This window comes from Balaenoptera borealis (genome assembly GCF_965194805.1).
Source record: "Balaenoptera borealis genome assembly, chromosome: 16".
Taxonomy (NCBI): Eukaryota; Metazoa; Chordata; class Mammalia; order Artiodactyla; family Balaenopteridae; genus Balaenoptera; species Balaenoptera borealis.
The window spans coordinates 62,623,377-62,641,614 of NC_138872.1; the positions used below are offsets into that span (position 1 = coordinate 62,623,377).

At 43.7% G+C, this 18,238-nt stretch overlaps 1 protein-coding gene across 7 annotated transcripts in view; it reads left to right on the top strand.

Annotated features, from left to right (window-relative positions):
• The window catches only part of LOC309613672 (bMERB domain-containing protein 1-like), a 168,492-nt gene continuing 150,254 nt past the window's right edge, over positions 1 to 18,238 (top strand). For 2 of the 7 annotated variants that reach the window (XM_082360766.1, XM_082360767.1), the window contains exons 1-3: positions 10,198 to 10,552; positions 13,203 to 13,273; positions 18,193 to 18,222. In XM_082360766.1, the coding sequence (XP_082216892.1) occupies positions 10,243 to 10,552; positions 13,203 to 13,273; positions 18,193 to 18,222 (411 nt within the window). In that variant the 5' untranslated portion in view covers positions 10,198 to 10,242. Of the gene's footprint in view, positions 10,553 to 13,202; positions 13,274 to 18,192; positions 18,223 to 18,238 lie in introns of all 7 variants that reach the window. The other 5 variants (XM_082360770.1, XM_082360771.1, XM_082360769.1 and 2 more) reach the window with 5 other exon arrangements.

The following is an 18,238-nucleotide window of genomic DNA, read 5'->3' on the forward strand; positions in this document are numbered from 1 at the left end:
CTCTGACGTTGAGGTTTTTTGGCCTCACTGTGCGTCAGGCACTTGAACTTGTGTTCGGTAACAACAGTAGTCTGTTAAACAGAGAAACTGGATCCTCTGCTTATAAGCCTTCTGTTGATGATAGAATAAAGCATGCATCCTTCACATGGCCCACAAGTGTGGTATGAACCCTTTCTACCTCTTCGGTCTCGGCTGTCATTCTTTGGGAAATGTCTTATGTACATATAGGCACCTATAGGCCCCTATGTCTCTCTTTTAATGTACTTAGCATAACTGTAATTAATTAGTTATTTAATGTCTTCCCCCCAAAAGACTATATAAATGCCATTTCTTCAGAGATGGAGTCTGTCTTTAATGTTATTTTGTCCCCAGTGACTAGCAGGTAGGCTCTAAAAATTATTTGTGGAGTGAATGGATGAATGCATGAATGATGAATCTACATACTGGCATGATGTGCAGATTTTATTCCTAAACATTCCCATTATTTTCAATCTGGTTTTAATGGGTATCACATCTTAAAAAAACTTCACAGTCCAAGTGGCGATTTTACTTCCCAAGTCTAGCCAGGTCAGTGTCTAGGATGCAGTGGGGGTTCAATGAATGAATACTGAATGCATTGATTCAACAAGTACTTTCTGAGAGTCCACTATATGCCAGGCAGTATTCTAGGAATAGGGGATACCATGATTAAGAGATTGTCTCTGCATTTGCAGATCTTACATTCTTTTGGAATGGGGTGATAAAAAATGGCTCTATAATATATTAATTTGTTGTAAGTATCATAAGGAAAATTAAGCAGGATACAAGAATGGAGAGTAAATTATAAATGAATCCATGCCTCAGGCCGTAAATTTGAAATCTTTGTTCTAAAACATTGAAAATATTTGTTCAGTGATAACTAGCTGGAAATAGAAGAAAATTAAGCAAAGCCAACTTACTACCATCAACAATTTACTAATTTTCAAGACCTTGAGGGAGGCGTTTCTGTTGATTTCTGTTACTTAAAGGACTTTTCTTTGATGTTTGAGCACCTCTGGTAATTTACACTCTACCATCATCTAATTATCCCTGGAGCAGGATTGGGTGTGATGTCTTGGAAAATCTGAAGCAGATATGTTAACATTGATACAGCCATATGAAAAAAAATTTTGCTAACATTTTAAACTATGATTTAATTTATGTTTAAGACTTTCTTCTAGGGACTTCCCTGGTGGTCCAGTGGGAAGACTCTGTGCTCCCAATGCAGGGGGCCTGGGTTCGATCCCTGGTCGGGCGGGAAACTAGATCCCGCATGCATGCTGCAACTGGGAGTCCGCATGCTGCAACTAAAAAGAGATCCCGTATGCTGCAACTAAAGATCCCACATGCCGCAACGAGGATCCTGCAACTAAGACCCAGCACAGCCAAAACTTTAAAAATAAATAAATAAAGAAATAAATAAAATACTTTCTTCTAAGTAGGATTTTAGAGTATACTTAAATTTTAGGTGATGCTGTAAAAAGGTGAAATAGTATAAAAAGGTGATTTCACCTTTCATTTGTTTCAGATTTATTTATATTTTATGAAAGAATTCAGCCTTCTCTAAAACTGTGTACCTCAAAAGAATGAGCAAAGACATTAACAGACGATATAAGAAAAGAAAAACATGTGCAGATGCTCAATTAACATGAAAAAGCATCAACATTACTAGTGATTAAAAAAATGCAAAATCCAAGTGATTTTTTTGCCTATTAAATTAACAATTTTTTTTTTTTTGCTTTTAATAATAACATCTACGGTTTATTAGAGTAGGAGAGAAGAAGTACTCTCATGCATTACTGGTTGAATTTCAAATTGTTATAAACCTTTTATAGGTTTCAATTATATTCAACTGAATGCAATTTGGCATTCAGTAATAACAACCAAAAAAGCCTAAAATATACGTATCTTTTGTCCGCAAAATTCTGCTCCCAGAAATTTAAACTAAAGACATCAAGTTAAAGACTTTACTATAGGAATGTCACATCAGCATTGTTTATATTGGTGAAACATTTTAAACAATCTGTATATTCAATAATATAATAAAATATTGGTTAAGTTATGGTAAACTTGGTCAAAACACACCTTCACAAACAATGATGTAGATAACCTACTTATTGACATGGAAAGATGATATGTAGTTAACTCAAAAAGATATCTAAGAAAATAGCATGTATAACATTAAATAGTACTTGTGCTAGTTATTAATTTGTAATCTCCTGGCTCCAAATCCATTCTTTTTGCCTGCTCTCTAAAAATGGATCTGGGCCCTTTAAATATTTCTCCTTTGCCAGCTGGCACAATGTTAAGTTTTATCAGTAGAGGGCGTGGGAGAGACATTGCAGGAGGAAAGGGGTTTGCTTCCAGGTTCTTGCTGGTGGGCTTCTCCCACCAGCCCTGTGAAGCTTCCCCCGGATGTAAGGAAAAACTTACTCCTCCTGTGTCTCCTCTACTCTCGACACCCTACTACAACCCTACTTCACTTCTACCAGATGTGCGGGTTTCCACTCATCAAGCAGTTCTGTAACATCAGCTGGGTGTCCTAAATTTAACTCAATTCTGACACTATCTACCTGGGGAGAGTGTCTGATCTCATAGGTTAGGGTCTCACTCCCACGAGACTTCCTCCCACTTCAGACGCCAATCACAGGTCCAGGTTGTTACCTGTGTTTCTGACCAACTGGATATAAATCAGAGGTTCCCACAGCCTCCTCACTGGGTTCGATTAATTTGCTAGAGTGGCTTACAGAACTCAGAGAAACAGTTTTCTCGCTAGATCACCAGTTTATTATAAAAGGATATAACTCAGGAACAACCAGATGGAAGAGATGCACAGGGCAGGGTATGTGGGAAGGGGTTCGGCGCTTCCATGTCCTCTCTGGGGGCCACTCTTCCCCAAATCTCCACACGTTCACCAACCTGGAAGCTCTCTGAACCCCATCATCTTGGGGTTCTATGGAAGCTTCTTTACAAAGGTGCAGTTGATTAAACCCTTGTCCACTGGTGATTGCTTCAATCTCCAGTCCCCAGCCTGCATACCCAGATGTGGGTGTGGGACTAAAAGTTCCAACCCTCTAATGATGAGATCGGTTTCCCCTGGCAACAAGTCCACCCTTAGAAGCTTTCCAAAAGTTACCGCAATAACATAAATTCAGGTGTGGTTGAAAGGGACTTGCTATGAACAACAAGACACTCCTTTCAGTTCGAGGACTCAGAAGCTATTTCAGGCAGAGTACAAAACTGTGGACCAAATACTACAACAAAATGATGCTCCCATTGCTCTTATCACTCAGGAAATTCCAAGCATTTTAGGAACTCTGTACCAGAAACAGGACACAGACCAAATAAATATTTCTTATTATAAATCACTGTATCAAACTCTGGTACACACTCTGGTAGTTTTGTAGCCGAGTACCTCCAATGAGTTCCCACAACAGTTTACCCTAGAGAGCAGATGTCCAGCGAATTCCACCGGTTGTCAGGGCATTAGAGCAACTGACTTCTTTGTCATTCGGTGAGACAGGGCTGTACCCTCCCAATAAGATCAGGATTTCAGCCCTAGAGGGTAGGGAGGGTTCTTCTTGGGTGTTTTATCTCAGTCCTGGTGGTAGTGGCTGGTCCTTATGTTTGCTATTTCTATACTCTTGAGGGTTCTCTTATTATTCAACCCCTCATCATTCCAATTCCCTGTTAATAATTATTTATACAGTCGATAATCATTATTTGGTGATTCCATATTTGCAAATTCACCTACTTGCTAAAATTTTTTTGGAACCCCAAAGTCAATACTCCTGATGCTTTTGCCGTCATTTGAAGACATTCACATGCTCAGAGCAGCAAAAAATTTGAATCACCCAGCTTGCACGTTCCCAGCTACAGTCAAACAAGGTGATGCTTGGCCTTTTTGTTGTGTCTCTCATACTGCAAGCAAGTGTCCTTTTCACAGTCTATTCCCACATTTTTTGAGCTTTTTGTCAGGAATTTCACTGTTTTATATGGCCCTCGAGTTTAGTTCTGCAGTGTTCATAGTAACTTTATAGAATGTACCTACTTCAAGTAATAAGAATCGACTGTATTAAACTTTCCCTGTTCTAATTACAGTGTGATTTCTCCCTCCTGATTGGATCATACAGAGTACTAAAATCATCTCTAAACCATTATTCCACTAATTAGTTATTTCTTCCACATATTAGTAGAGTCACACATTTTCTATAGTAATTGAAGTTTCAGAGGTTCAAAAAAGCATAATTGGAGAAGAAAACTCTCTGAAATTAATTCCACCTTTTATGTGGGAATTCTTAATCATTTGCATATTTGAATATGCAAGATCTTTAAAGCTACCTCTAATGTTGGGTTTTTCATAATTTCAGATTTTTAATTTTATCTCTTCTTTATGTATTTTAGAACTTAAAAAGGTATTTCTTTTCTCAAAGCTTAACAATGAAAAAATTAATGAAATAAATTTAATTGGCTGCTTTATTATCCCACACCAATGTGGGCAGAATAGTTTCTTAAAATAAAGCTGGTGAAAACAGAGTTCCTGAACACTCTACTTCGAATATTTCTTCCAAATGGCACATTTTCAAAGCACCAAGTCAAAGGTGGAATCTCTGATGGCCACCATCCCTCTTAAGAAATCTGTTGCCACATTTTCGTACTCTATTGGGGGCAGGATAGAAGGATGGGGAAGTGTTCCAAACTTCTAAACAAGAGCAAAGGACGGGTACAATTCTCACCTTAGTACTTTGTTTTAGTTCCAATGTTAAGATGGTCTGAAAATGACCATATGGAACCAAGCACCTTTCACATAATTGGTGCCAACGTCAAGGGCATAAGAGTTGCCTAGGTCATAGAGGCAGAATTCTTAGGCATGGTTTTTCCACAGCAGAGCTGAAATGTAATGATTTCATGAAAGAATTGTTTAATATCATTTCTGTTAACAGGAAAAATTAAGGCTCTGGTGGGAACCAGGCTTGTATCTTCTTTCTAATAACCTCCCCTCCTGACCTTTTCCAGCTGAGCACCCATTCTTTCTCTCCCGTGCACATTCAGATAGGGAGTCAGCAGTGGTGGTGCCTCCTACCCCCACCTCCATCATTTCAATCCCACCCACTGGAACTCATCCAAATAAAAATAATTTTTGAAAAAGAAAATCATATTAACATTTGCATAAAGCATAGCTCTTTTTATTCATCTGTAGCCACACTAAACAAAAACCTTGTGTTTACTGGGCATGCCCAGCTTCAAATCAAAGTACCCTCTTCCATTCAGATCAAAGCTGGAGAAATTCCATTAAGAATGAAGGGTTCTGGAATGAAGGGGTGGGTGGGTGAGAAAATCTTGAAAGAAGGAGGATTAGATAAGGGTTTTTATTGCCAACCTCACTTCAGGTGACAAGGAGGAAGACAGTTGCTTCAGTTTCTGGCTCTGTACTCACACCCTCAGAGACAATTGATATCTCAGAGGTGATATTGAAGGGGCTGGAGGAACTTCCATGACCTTTTTTGAAGGTCATGACTGTTTTTGAAGCTGATTGCTTCCTCCGTTCATTGGAAAACAGACCTATTGGTCTTGGAGCCTGTTAAGAGTAGTAGCCTTTTGTTTGTCAGTAGAAATTTCCAGATTAGCAAGAGAAGGTAGAAGATTTTAGACACTGCAGCCCACTTGGTGGTTCTTATTAAGCCCCCGTTCATTTAAATAAAATGAAATAATAATGGTTACAAATAAGCTTCATTGTAATCATCTTAACGTATGTTTAATGTGATCCTTAGTTGTAAATTGAAGCTCAGTTCCCACATCAGTACTTTATTCCCTGCTGAAAAAGCTCTTAACAAAACACCTTGTTTCCGTTTTAACACAGAACTATGTTCTCTGGTTATCCCCCAGTGTTCAGAGATATTAATGTCGCATAAATGTGTTGTCTCATTATTGCCAGAGGGCTCTGAATCACAGCTTGCACAGATGATGAAGCATCAATGTAATGAATTAATCTTAGAGCATCTCTTCCCTTTGAAGGCCAAGCAGGTTCTTTAGCATCTTTACTGAATTAGATTGTCTTTAACTACTGCATTTTTTTGTTGCTTTTAAGAAGAGACAAATATACAGCAATAGTCGTAAAACCATCTCAGCCTTCGAAGTATTCATTTCTCTTTCTTTCAATTCCCATTAAGTAAATACATTGAGCTGCTTGATAAAGATCACCATAGATTTTGGAGGATATTTGCCTCTACAGATTGTTACCAATCCCCAGCCTCACTGGCTTTCTGTGAGGAGAAAATGAATTCATGTAGTAAAGTGCTTAGTAGAAAATTGACACCTGCAGTGGGCTCTCCATAAATGTCAGTCCCATCCCTTTGGGGTTGCCAAATTTAGCAAAATAAATTTTAAAAATACAGGATGCCCTTGGGACTCCCCTGGTGGTCCAGTGGTTAGGATTTGAAGCTTTCACTGCAGGGGGCATGGGTTTGCTCCCTAGTCAGGGAACTAAAATCCTGCATGCTGTGAGGCCAAAAAAAAAAAAAAAAAGAAAAATATAGGATGCCCAATTCACTTCAAATTTCAGATGAACAGTGAAAATTTTTTTAGTGTGCCCCAAATATTGCACTGGGATATACTTACACCAAGAAGTTATTCTTTGTTCATAGGAAATTCAAAGTTAACTTGGCACCCTATATTTTACCTGGAAACCCTAATCCCTCCCCCCACCCTACTTTCCTGCAATTTTCTCCAATTTTGCTCTATTTTTCTCTCTAAAAACTTTGGTTAAGGGAATTGTGTAGGAATCATTAGGGAGATTTTCTTTTTTTCATAATGAAGACCACAATTTTCTCTAATCTAGGCAGGAATTAGTTGTTTTGGGTTTTTTTTTAAGCACTGCAAATACAAATCCTTCCCACAAGCCCATAGTTTAGTGCCTGGCACATAACTGTGCTCAATGAATATTGATCAACTGAATGAATGAATGAAAGATTGCCTGGAAAAACCGATGGTCCTGATCTCAGTGTGCTGAGAAATGGGTAGTTTGATTTCAGCTAATGTGATCAATTGCTGTTAGAGGAGATCAAAAGGATTACAGAGAAGAAAGGCACGAATAATGGCCCTCCAAAGATGTCCATGTCTTAATCCACAAAACCTGTGAATATGCTATTTTACATGGCAAAAGGGACTTTATAGATGACTCTTAAGATAAGGATCTTGAGACGTGGAAATTACCCTGCATTATCCAGGTAGGCTGAATGTAATCATAAGGGTCCTTCTAAGAGGGAGGGCAGGTGGGGTCAGAGTCAGAAAAGACTATGTGACAATGGAAAGACAGAGAGAGAGATTGGCAGATGCTATGCTGCTGACTTTGAAGGAAGGGGCCATCCAGGGATGCCAGGGGGCCTCTAGAAGCTGGAAGAGGCAAGGAGATGGATTCTCTTCTAGGGCCTCCGGAGGGAATGCAGCCCATGGACCCGTTTTTCTTTTTCTCGGGCTGCGCTGCATAGCATGTAGGATCTTAGTTCCCCAACCAGGGATCCCAGCAGTGGAAGCGTGGAGTCTTAACAACTGGACTGCCAGGGAAGTCCCCATGGACCCATTTTAGACTTCTGACCTCCAAACCTCTGAGGACAACAAATTTGTGGCAACTTGTCACAGCAACAATGGGAAAATAATACAAGGGGAATGAATGTAAGTAGTAAACAAAGAAAGGTGCGCACTAGGAGGCTGCTTAGCTGGGACAAGTCTGACAGAAAGATTTGCTTGGGACCAGTAACAAGCACAAGGAGAAGGGAGGGATGAGAATCAGCATGTGGGCAGATAGAAAGGGTCAAAGAACACAGAAATTGGCAGATTCCCAAGAACTGAAGAGAAGGGGTGTATTAATCTGCCCTAGGGCTGTCAGAACAAAATACCACAGACAAAGTGGGTTAAAAAATGTATTTTCTCCAGTTCTCCGGGCTAGAAGTCCAAGGTCAAGGTGTCAGCTGGTTTGGTTTCTTCTGAGGCCTCTCCCCTTGGCTTGCAGGTGGCCTCCCTCTCACCATGTCCTCACCTGATCTTTCCTCTGTGCATGCACCGCCCTCGTGTCTCTTTGTGTGTCCAAATTTCCTCTTCTTATTAGGACACCAGTCAGATTGGATTAGGGCCCATCCTAAGGGCCTCATTTCAAAAAATTTTTTAAAATTAATTAATTAATTAATTTTTGGCTGCGTTGGGTCTTCGTTGCTGCGCGCAGTCTTTCTCTAGTTGCGGCGAGGGGGTGCTACTCTTCTTTGCGGTGCGCAGGCTTCTCATTGAGGTGGCTTCTCTTGTTGTGGAACATGGGCTCCAGGTGCGAGGGCTTCGGTAGTTGTGGCACGCGGGCTCAGTAGTTGTGGCTTGCAGGCTCTAGAGCACAGGCTCAGTAGTTGTGGCGCAGGGGATTAGTTGCTCCATGGCATGTGGGTTCTTCCCGGACCAGGGCTTGAACCCGTGTCCCCTGCATTGGCAGGTGGATTCTTAACCACTGCACCACCAGGGAAGTCCCAGGGCCTCATTTTTAACTTAATCACCTCTTTAAAGGTCTTATCTCCAAATACAGTCATATTCTGAGGTACCGGGTGTTAGGGCTTCAACATATGAATTTTGGAGGGACACAATGCAGCCCATAACAATAAGGTTGACAAACTGAGAAACAATCTACAATATAACTGATTAGTGCCCCAGATTGGAGACTAAGGTGATCTATGACAATTCAATACAAGGCAAAGTGATCCAGAATTGAAAGCCAGTCCTTGAAAAAGGACTTTAGTGGGACAATTGGCAATAGTTTGAATAAGGTCTGTAGATTGGGTAGCAGTATTACATCAGTCATTCTGAAAATTGTACTATGGTTAAGTAAGATGTCAATATTTGGGGAAGCTTGGTTGAAGAATATATGGGAACTCTGTACTATTTTTGCAAGTTTTCAGAAAGTCTGGAATTATTTCAAAATGAAAAGTTAAAAATCAAAAAATTAATAATTAACTAAAATAGGGTAAACAAATAGAAGAGAGAGGGAGAAAATGAGAATGGAATTGGGTGTGACAATGAAGGAAGGAAAAATAGAGGAAAAGAAGCAAAGAGAAACTGATTTCCATGAGGTCAGAGGTTACATCTGCTGTTTGGGTTTCCAGTGACCCCCTGCTTCTGGGAGCTCAGCGTATGATTTGGGAGGTAATATTCATTGAGGCACAGACTCTGAAGAGAAGGCAGTAGTCCCATTGAATTCCACCTCACATTCATGAAAGGCCTCAAAGTTTAACTTCTGACGTTGTCTCCAAAGACTGTTACATAGTAAGTGTGTGTGTCGAAAGTGTGAATTCCTTGTATGTTAAGACATTTAAAATACACTGCCATCTTGGTAACTGAGTTTTGGTATTCCCCCCACACCACTTTTTTCCCCCAATTTTCCCCTTCTTTTTTAACCTTTTTTGGTTCGTTTTGAGATATAATTCACATACCATACAAGTCACCATTTAGAAGTGTAATTAGGGACTTCCCTGGTGGCGCAGTGGTTAAGAATCCGCCTGCCAATGCAGCGGACACGGGTTCCAGCTCTGGTCCGCAGAGCAACTAAGCCCGTGGGCCACAACTACTGAGCCCACGCGTCACAACTACTGAAGCTCGTGAGCCTAGAGCCGGTGCTCGCCAACAAGAGAAGCCACCGCAAGGAGAAGCCCGCGCACCACAACGAAGAGTAGCCCCCGCTCGCCGCAACTAGAGAAAGCCTGCGCGCAGCAACGAAGAACCAAAGTAGCCAAAAATAAATAAATTAATTAATTAAAAAAAAAAAAAGTGTCATTAATGGTTTTCCGTGCAACCGTTACCACTATCTAATTATACAATAGTTCATCACCCCAAAAAAGAATCCCACACCCGGTTAGCAGTCACTTCGCATCCCCCCCATCGCCCAGCCCCTGAAGTCTGTAAGGATTTGCCTCTCTGGACATGACTTGTAAGGGGATCATGCATATGCGGACCAGCAGTATTTCAAAAGCTCAGCCTCCAGGATCGCCAGTGGCCACGGGATTGGTCGGTGCAGTTGGGTGTGTGCGGGGCGCCCAATCGCCTTCGAACGTGGAGAGGAGGCAGGTGCAGGTGGCGGGAGGCGGTGCGCCGGGGTCTGGGGGCAGAGGGCGGAGGCCGGGGCGTAGGGGGCAGGGGGCGGTGGGCGTGGCCCGGAGCTGGCGGCGGTCGCTGGCCGGCGCCCAGGGCACGGGCATGGCGGGCTGGCGGCGGGAGCTCTTGCGCACCGCCCGGCGCTACCCTTGGCCCACGAACGTGCTGCTCTACGCCGCGCTCTTCTCAGCCGGCGACGCGCTGCAGCAGCGGCTGCGGGGCGGCCCTGCCGACTGGCGGCAGACGCGGCACGTGGCCACCGTGGCCGTGGCCTTCCACGCAAACTTCAACTACGTGTGGCTGCGCCTGCTGGAGCGCGCGCTGCCGGGGCGCGCGCCGCGCGCCGTCCTGGCCAAGGTGCTGTGCGACCAGGCGTTCGGCGGGCCGGTGTACGTCTCTGCCTTCTACTTCGGTGAGTAGCCGGGCCAGGCACCTGGGGGCCGGAACTGGGGGACGGAGGCGGATACGGAATTGGGGGACGAGAGGCAGGGGTCGGGGTTTCAAGGGGCTGGGACCGGGCAGGAGCCTGTGGCTCTGGGGGCCGGGGACCGGGGCTGGAATCCTGGGGTGGGGGCCAGGGTTCAGGGGACTGGGAGTGTCTGGACGAGGGCCAGAGGTCGAGGTGCGAGGGTCGAGAAGTCTGGGGACCATGGATTAACAGGATTGAGGGGAAAGAAATTGAGGGGCGGTTGCCGGAGAGGCCAGGGATCAGGGGGCCAGGGTCGCAGTTCGGACGCTGGGTAGTCTGGGGCTGGAGGTTTCAGGGAGCCTGGGGCGTACGTAGGCTGGAAGTGGGGAGGCAGGGCCGGGGATCCATTTTCCCCTGATAAAGGTCCACGGGAACGTCGAGGAGACCCCAGCTTGCTACCATGTCAGCTGTGAGCCCCGTGACCACGTTGTGGGGCAGGGCTGGTCCTGCTCCTGGGAAGATCCACCCGGGGGCTAGGGGCCTCCTTTCCAACATACAAACAAAAGGTGAGGGGATTCAGGATGGTGCAGGCAGAGCCGGTGGCATCTGAGGTGCGGCCCGGTTCCCCTCAAAATGTGTGCTCAGGGCGGTAGTCCTGCTTTTGTAACAAGATTTCCCTGAAGGGGGTCCCGTCCCCATATCAAAACCCACAGAAACTGTCAGGAGACCTCGGACCCCTGTCATGAGAGGTCTCTGTACCTGTGAGGGTCTGGGGCGCCCCCTCCTCAAAAAGTCCACCCTGGAGCCTGAGGGCCTGACTTTGGGAACCTTTCTTAGCACCCTAAATTCTAAAAACAATGGCAAGGGCTCTGTGGCCTTCATCTTCATAGCGTTTTCTATTGCTTGGAAGGGAGTGGGCAGGGGAGGGGCACCCAATCCCCTAAGAAAATTCAAGGGTCCTGGGCCTGGCCTTGGCATTGGGGATCACAGATCCCCCAAGGGGTCTTGTCAGTGGCTGTTGGTGCTTTCTTCTAAACCGTGTTGAAGTGGTCAAGTCACCACTTTGAAGGAACCTACACTGCCCCATGGATCTTATTTTGGGGGCCAGAGTCACAAACTCCACAGGAAACATGCCTGATGCAGTGCCAACCGCATGGCCCATGGGGTCAGTGAGGTCAGGGGATAGAGGACCTGAGAGCAGGAGCTGCCTGATTTATCAGAAGATCTGTGCCTGATCCCAGCGCGACTTCCAAGCCAGATTGGCAGACAGGTTCCTCATGCCTGTTACTGCAGTGCCCTTGTACTCTGGTGATGGGATGGAAGGTTGGTGGCTGTTGGTGTTTGGGAGTCAGATTCCTATCTAATCCTCAGACAACCCAGTGAGGCAGGTATTGTTATTCCCATGTTACAGACAGGGAAACTGAGGCTCAAAGGGATTAAATGACCTGCCCGAAAGCAACACAATCCATGTCATGGTCTTCCTCTCCCTGAGGGATGTCAGCGTTCCTGAAACCAGAAAGATGCTGCAGTCACAGGGCTGCTGGGGCCTGTGGTTCAAGCCCGAGGCCCCTGAAACCGATTCCTGCCCACATTGCTTCTTTGTTTTGCATTTCAGATTTCTGGGCCCTGTTTCCCTCTCCTCATGTTAAACTGAAGGGGGAATGGTGGGAAGGGGGTGGGTTGGATGTTTGTTCAAGGCACCTCAGACTTGGAAATTGCCTGTATCAGATGATCCTTTGTGCTGGGGCTGCCTTGGGAGCTAGAATAGTTGTGATTAAAAGGTCTGGCTCGGAATCCACACCTGGGTTAGACTTGGATCACTGTCAGCCTCTCTGAGCTCTTTTCCTCCTCTGCAACTCGACCATCCTTAGCTGAGGGTTAGGAGGGTCAGATGAAAGAAAACACATAAAGTGCTTAGCCCTTAATTAGTGCTGGGTAAGTGGAATACTATTACCAATATTGGGCTCGGTTTTCTTACTGGTCCTGTTCTAAGAATCCCCTGCAATTGACTAAAAAGATTTTATTTCCCCTTCTTCCTAATCAGAGTTGGGGGAGACTTTTTAAAGCATTCTCATTTTCACACCTTTCCTAAATTAGGAGGGTTTTGTCCTTGTTCCCTGACTTCCTTTTCAGGGTTGTTGAACATCAAAGTTTTCCAGATGTTTTTAGGAAGTCTGAACTGGTGTTCTGCTTTCAAATCCTGTTTAGAAAGCCTCTTAGATGGGAAATCTGTAGTTGCTAGAATACCCAGAGTCTGGCAGCCTTTTTGTAAAAGAAGGAAATTAAATTTTTAAAATTTTAAACATTTCACAAAATGTTTTGAAGGGAGAGAAGAAAAGTCACCAGTAGTCCCACCATGCTAACACTGAGGTTTTTGTGAATTCTCTAACAGCTTTTTAAAAAAAATAATCATTCTGCTATAACTCGGTACCCTGCTATTCTCACTTCATATTTATCATCACTTTAAAATTTACCTAACTTTAGAATGGAGATTATCTTTTGTTTTCACTGTTGGGTCAGACGGAACATACTGAGTGAGTGATAGTGGTGGTTACCTTGCATATTGGAATAGAAAACTTGAACGTGAACTGTTATACAGTATTCTTCGTATTAAATCTTTTAAAATTCTTTTGGTGTGTGTTTTTTCAAATAGGTATGAGTATTCTCCAGGAAAAGGATGACATATTTTTGGACCTGAGACAGAAATTCTGGAATACATATAAGGTAAGACAGACTTTTGAAAATATGACCAGGATCTTTTTGTATCTATTTAACATTAAATACATTTAAATAAAAATATTCTTAAATTAGGGCTCCAGTTGGTTGGCACAGGGTACTATATTTTGACAGATCTTAAATTTGTTTTGATAGTTGAATGAGAAGCTTTAAGAGTGTCTATATGTGAGTGTCTCTGAATTTTAGTCAATGTTCACAACGATTTCTGACATTCTTATATTTATTCTTGTTAGTGATCACAGTGATTTTTTTGGAGCCAAAGAGGTTATTGCAAAATAGGAATAGTAGAATGTGAGTGGCTTCATGGAATCATTCTCACATTTAGAGCTGATGTTTCCAAGTGTGAATTCTGCTGAGTCCCTATGAAAGGAACCTTCTTTTTTTTTTTTTTATTAATTAATTAATTTATTTATTTTTGGCTGTGTTGGGTCTTCGTTGCTGCATGCGGGCTTTCTCTAGTTGCGGCGAGTGGGGGCTACTCCTCATTGCGGTGTGCGGGCCTCTCATCGCGATGGCTTCTCTTGTTGCAGAACACGGGCTCTAGGCACGCGGGCCTCAGCAGTTTTTGCATGCGGGCTTAGCAGCTGCGGCTCGTGGGCTCCAGAGCGCAGGCTCAGCAGTTGTGGCACATGGGCTTAATTGCTCCGCGGCATGTGGGATCTTCCTGGGCCAGGGCTCGAACCTGTGTCTCCTGCATTGGCAGGCGGATTCCCAACCAATGTGCCACCAGGGAAGCCCTGAAAGGAACCTTCTTGACATCACAAAGGTATTTACAGAAATGGAAGATGTTTCCCAGGGTTATCCTGAGGCTGGAATCAAGTCACCTCTTGTCCTGTTTGCTCAGTACAAATATATATATAATCCAATCCCACAAATATCTATTCATTTATTCAATGAAGATTTATTGAGCAGTGTCCTCAAGACCTGGCAAAGTCAGGGATGCTTTCCATCTCTGGCCTAGTGTGATTCTATTAATGACAATGTTTGATTCTATTTGATTCTATTAATGACAATGAGGTGAATTTTCAGGATTCCAGAATATACACAGCCTTGTCTAGGGCTCCACATCTACTTAATTCCCGATCAAAAGCAGTGCCAAGCCACCCCCAGCCATCCCGCCACCCTCACCCACACCGCCAGCATCTTCTGTTGAACTATTCTGAGCACGAGAACCATTATCACCCGCTTGGTGGTTGAAGGCAGATGACAGGGAGGGTGGAAGCCACATGCTGCCGAGCCCCTCCGGGGGGAAAGCATTCAGAACTCTTGTTACTTCTCTTGAGGCAAAAATTATAGGCCCATGGTGACATCCAAATACGATTTTCTTCTGCTTTACTTTGGAAAAGGAACAAGTTTGCCCATGATGTCATAGATCTCATGGAGATAGGTACATCTGACATTTATACATTTATACGAAGAGCAAGCCAAGCAGAGTTGTAAAAGAAAGGGGCTTTGACCAAGGATTTGCAGATATTTCAGATTCTCCTTCTTTAATGAAGACATACAGGCTATCTTCATTGGGTAGAAACGTGGCGGCTTTTACACACCTTTTTAAAAACAGTGGTTCTGGGACTTCCCTGGTGGTCTAGCGGTTAAGACTCTGCATTCCCAGTGCAGGGGGCCCAGGTTCGATCCCTGGTCAGGGAACTAGATTCCACATGCTGCAACTAAAGATCCTGCACGCGGCAACGAAGATCCTGGATGCTGCAACTAAGACCCGGTACGGCCAAATAAAAAAATAAATAAATATTTTTTTTAAAAAAAGCAAAACACAACAAAAACAGTGGTTCCAGATGAGTCAGTTGTATCCATGCCCTTGAGAAGAAAGAGGGTACCGGCAGTCTGATGCCCAGCACCATTTGGGGACTTTCCTGAAGATCCCGCATAACAAGAAACTGTCTGCTAGGCATTGCGCTAGGTGTTAGCGGAAGATAACACAAAGCATGTATATAAATATAGAGAGAGAGAGATATACACACACACACATTGCTACTGTCTTTAAGGGACTTACAATGTAGTGGGGTAGATTGACAAGTGAATAGACAAACATTAACCTCAGTGCCACGAGCGTTGCTCAGAGCATGGAAACGGGTACTTAGCACAGCATGGAGATGTAGGGGTGCGGCTCAAGGAAAGCTTCCGGGGGCAGGTTATGCCTGAGCGGAGTCTTAAAGAACTCAGGGGAGTTAGGCGGATACCTGGGGCCTTTCCAGGGGCAGAAGGAGCCGAGTAAGGAATGCATAAAACACTGTGGTGTACCTGTAAGGGAGAAACTACAAGGGATGCTATTCATAGAATATAAAATATGAATTGAGGAGCAACTGCAAATGACTTTGGATCTTGGAAGGTGTTGAAGGCCATGCCAAGGATCTTGAACTTAAGTAATTACTGGCAAGGGAGACCAGTTAGGGGGTTATTGTGACCAAGTTCACGTAAGAAATCATGAAGCAGTGGGCAGAGGAAGGATTTCAAAAATACTTAGGAGATAGAATTGGTAGGTCTTGATGATGGATTGGAAGTAGGGTTGATGGGCAAGGACACATCTACGGTGACCCATCCGCATTTACTGGGTAGCACACAGCATTCTGTAAGCAAGAGCCCACTTTTCTCTCCCAGTTATTTGCTTATTTCTCTGTTACCAGTAGGGACTCAGGGATTCCCATTTTATCGATGGTTTATAATTCATTGCTGTGTTTAATTATTTTTGGTGTGCAAATGTCCCAGACTTGGCCAGTGAGAGTTGCTTCAAGCTGGCTCCTATGTCTTTGTGATACCCCCCCCATCTTTTTTTTATTTTAAGCCACTTTCTTACTTTATATCATAAAGATAGATGTTCTCGGCTCGTCTTGTACCTTGTACCTTGTACCTCCCCTATTCTGGCCCTGGAATCAACCATTTCTTTGAGGAGTCCTTTTTCCTTTTTGTGGGGAATGGCATGGGAGACCAAGATCTGCACACTGAGCGATGCTACATTCTGAAGAAAAAAAATTGCCATAAGAAGTGAAGCCATGTTTGGATGGGTTTTTCCTAAAGTAGTAAATTCTTTTTTTAAAAAATAAATTTATTTATTTATTCATTTATTTAATTTTTGGCTGTATTGGGTCTTTGCTGCTGCACACGGTTTTCTCTAGTTGCTGAGAGCAGGGACTACTCTTTGCTGCGGTGCGCGGGCTTCTCATTGCGGTGGCTTCTCTTGTTGCAGAGCACGGGCTCTAGGCACGTGGGCTTCAGTAGTTGTGGCTCGCGGACTCTAGAGCGCAGGCTCAGTAGCTGTGGTACATGGGCTTAGTTGCTCCACGGCATGTGGGATCTTCCCGGACCAGGGCTCGAACCCGTGTCCCCTGCATTGGCAGGCAGATTCTTAACCACTGCACCACCAGGGAAGCCCCTAAAGTAGTAAATTCTTAAATGAGTATACACTTTAAACTTTAAATAGCTTTCATTGCAACAGTTTATTATAGAAACTTTAGAAAATAAAAATTAGTAAAAAAAAAGAATAATACCATCTTTATATTACTAGTGTAACACCATTTGTAAGGACTATTTTAAAAACCTCTAGGGCTTCCCTGGTGGCGCAGTGGTTGAGAATCTGCCTGCCAATGCAGGGGACACGGAGTTGAGCCCTGGTCTGGGAAGATCCCACATGCCGCGGAGCAACTAGGCCCGTGAGCCACAATTACTGAGCCTGCGCGTCTGGAGCCTGTGCTCCACAACAAGAGAGGCCACGACAGTGAGAGACCCGTGCACCGCGATGAAGAGTGGCCCCCGCTTGCCGCAACTAGAGAAAGCCCTCGCACAGAAACGAAGACCCAACACAGCCAAAAACAAAACAAAACAAAACAAAACAAAACAAAACAAAAACCTCTAGCTTTTTTTTTTAAGATGTAATTTACATACCAAGATCTCTATCTTTAAAAAAAATCCATAATGATGACTCTTTTGTCAGAATGAACAGGTTAAAGCCTGTTAAAATAAATCCATCTTTTTTTGTTTTTGGCCGCACCACGTGGCTTGCAGGATCTTAGTTCCCTGACCAGGGATCAAACCTGGGCCCCACCAGTGAAAGCCCCGAGTCCTAACCCCTGGACCACCAGGGAATTCCCACAAATAAATACATCTTAAAAGCTAAACTTATTCTGTAGCATGAAGTAGTTAGAATATATTATTATCAAATCACCATAAAGAACAGTTTAGTCTAGAGTTTTAAAAATTCATTGATGATCCTGTATTTTATCAATATTTCCCTTGGGCAAACAGGAAAATTGCAATATATAGATATGTGTTGTGAACTTCCCTGGTTGCTCAGTGGTTAAGAACCTGCCTGCCAATGCAGGGGACGCGGGTTCGAGCCCTCGTCTGGGAAGATCCCACATGCCACAGAGCAAGTAAGTCCGTGAGCCACAACTATTGAGCCTGCATGCCACAACTACTGAAGTCTGCGCGCCTAGAGCCCGTGCTCCACAGCAAGAGAAGCCACTGCAATGAGAAGCCCGCGCACCACAACAAAGAGTAGCCCTCCCTCGCCGCAACTAGAGCAAGCCCGCATGCAGCAACAAAGACCCAACACAGCCAAAAATAAAATATAAATAAATTTAAATAAATAAATATGTGTTGTTATTTTGAAAGCAGTTGTCTTCCAGAATTGGTACTGATTCAGGTAGACTTTTTATTGTAAATTTGTGAATATAATAAAAATCTTTATTCTTGTGCCTAACAGCTGTTTGTACAACTCCTTACCCTCTTCTACTCAAGAGACCATAAGTAGTCTAATTTAATCTGCTTAGTCTGAAATATAATACCACGTCCACATTCCACCTGCCTGGTGTTTCTTAATGCTTTATAGAACGAACTGTGTGATTGTTTTGTGCGATTAAAAAGCATCCTAATAAAGTTTTTCTTTATTCCAGAGTGGTCTGATGTACTGGCCTTTTGTACAGGTGAGTTTCAAACTAC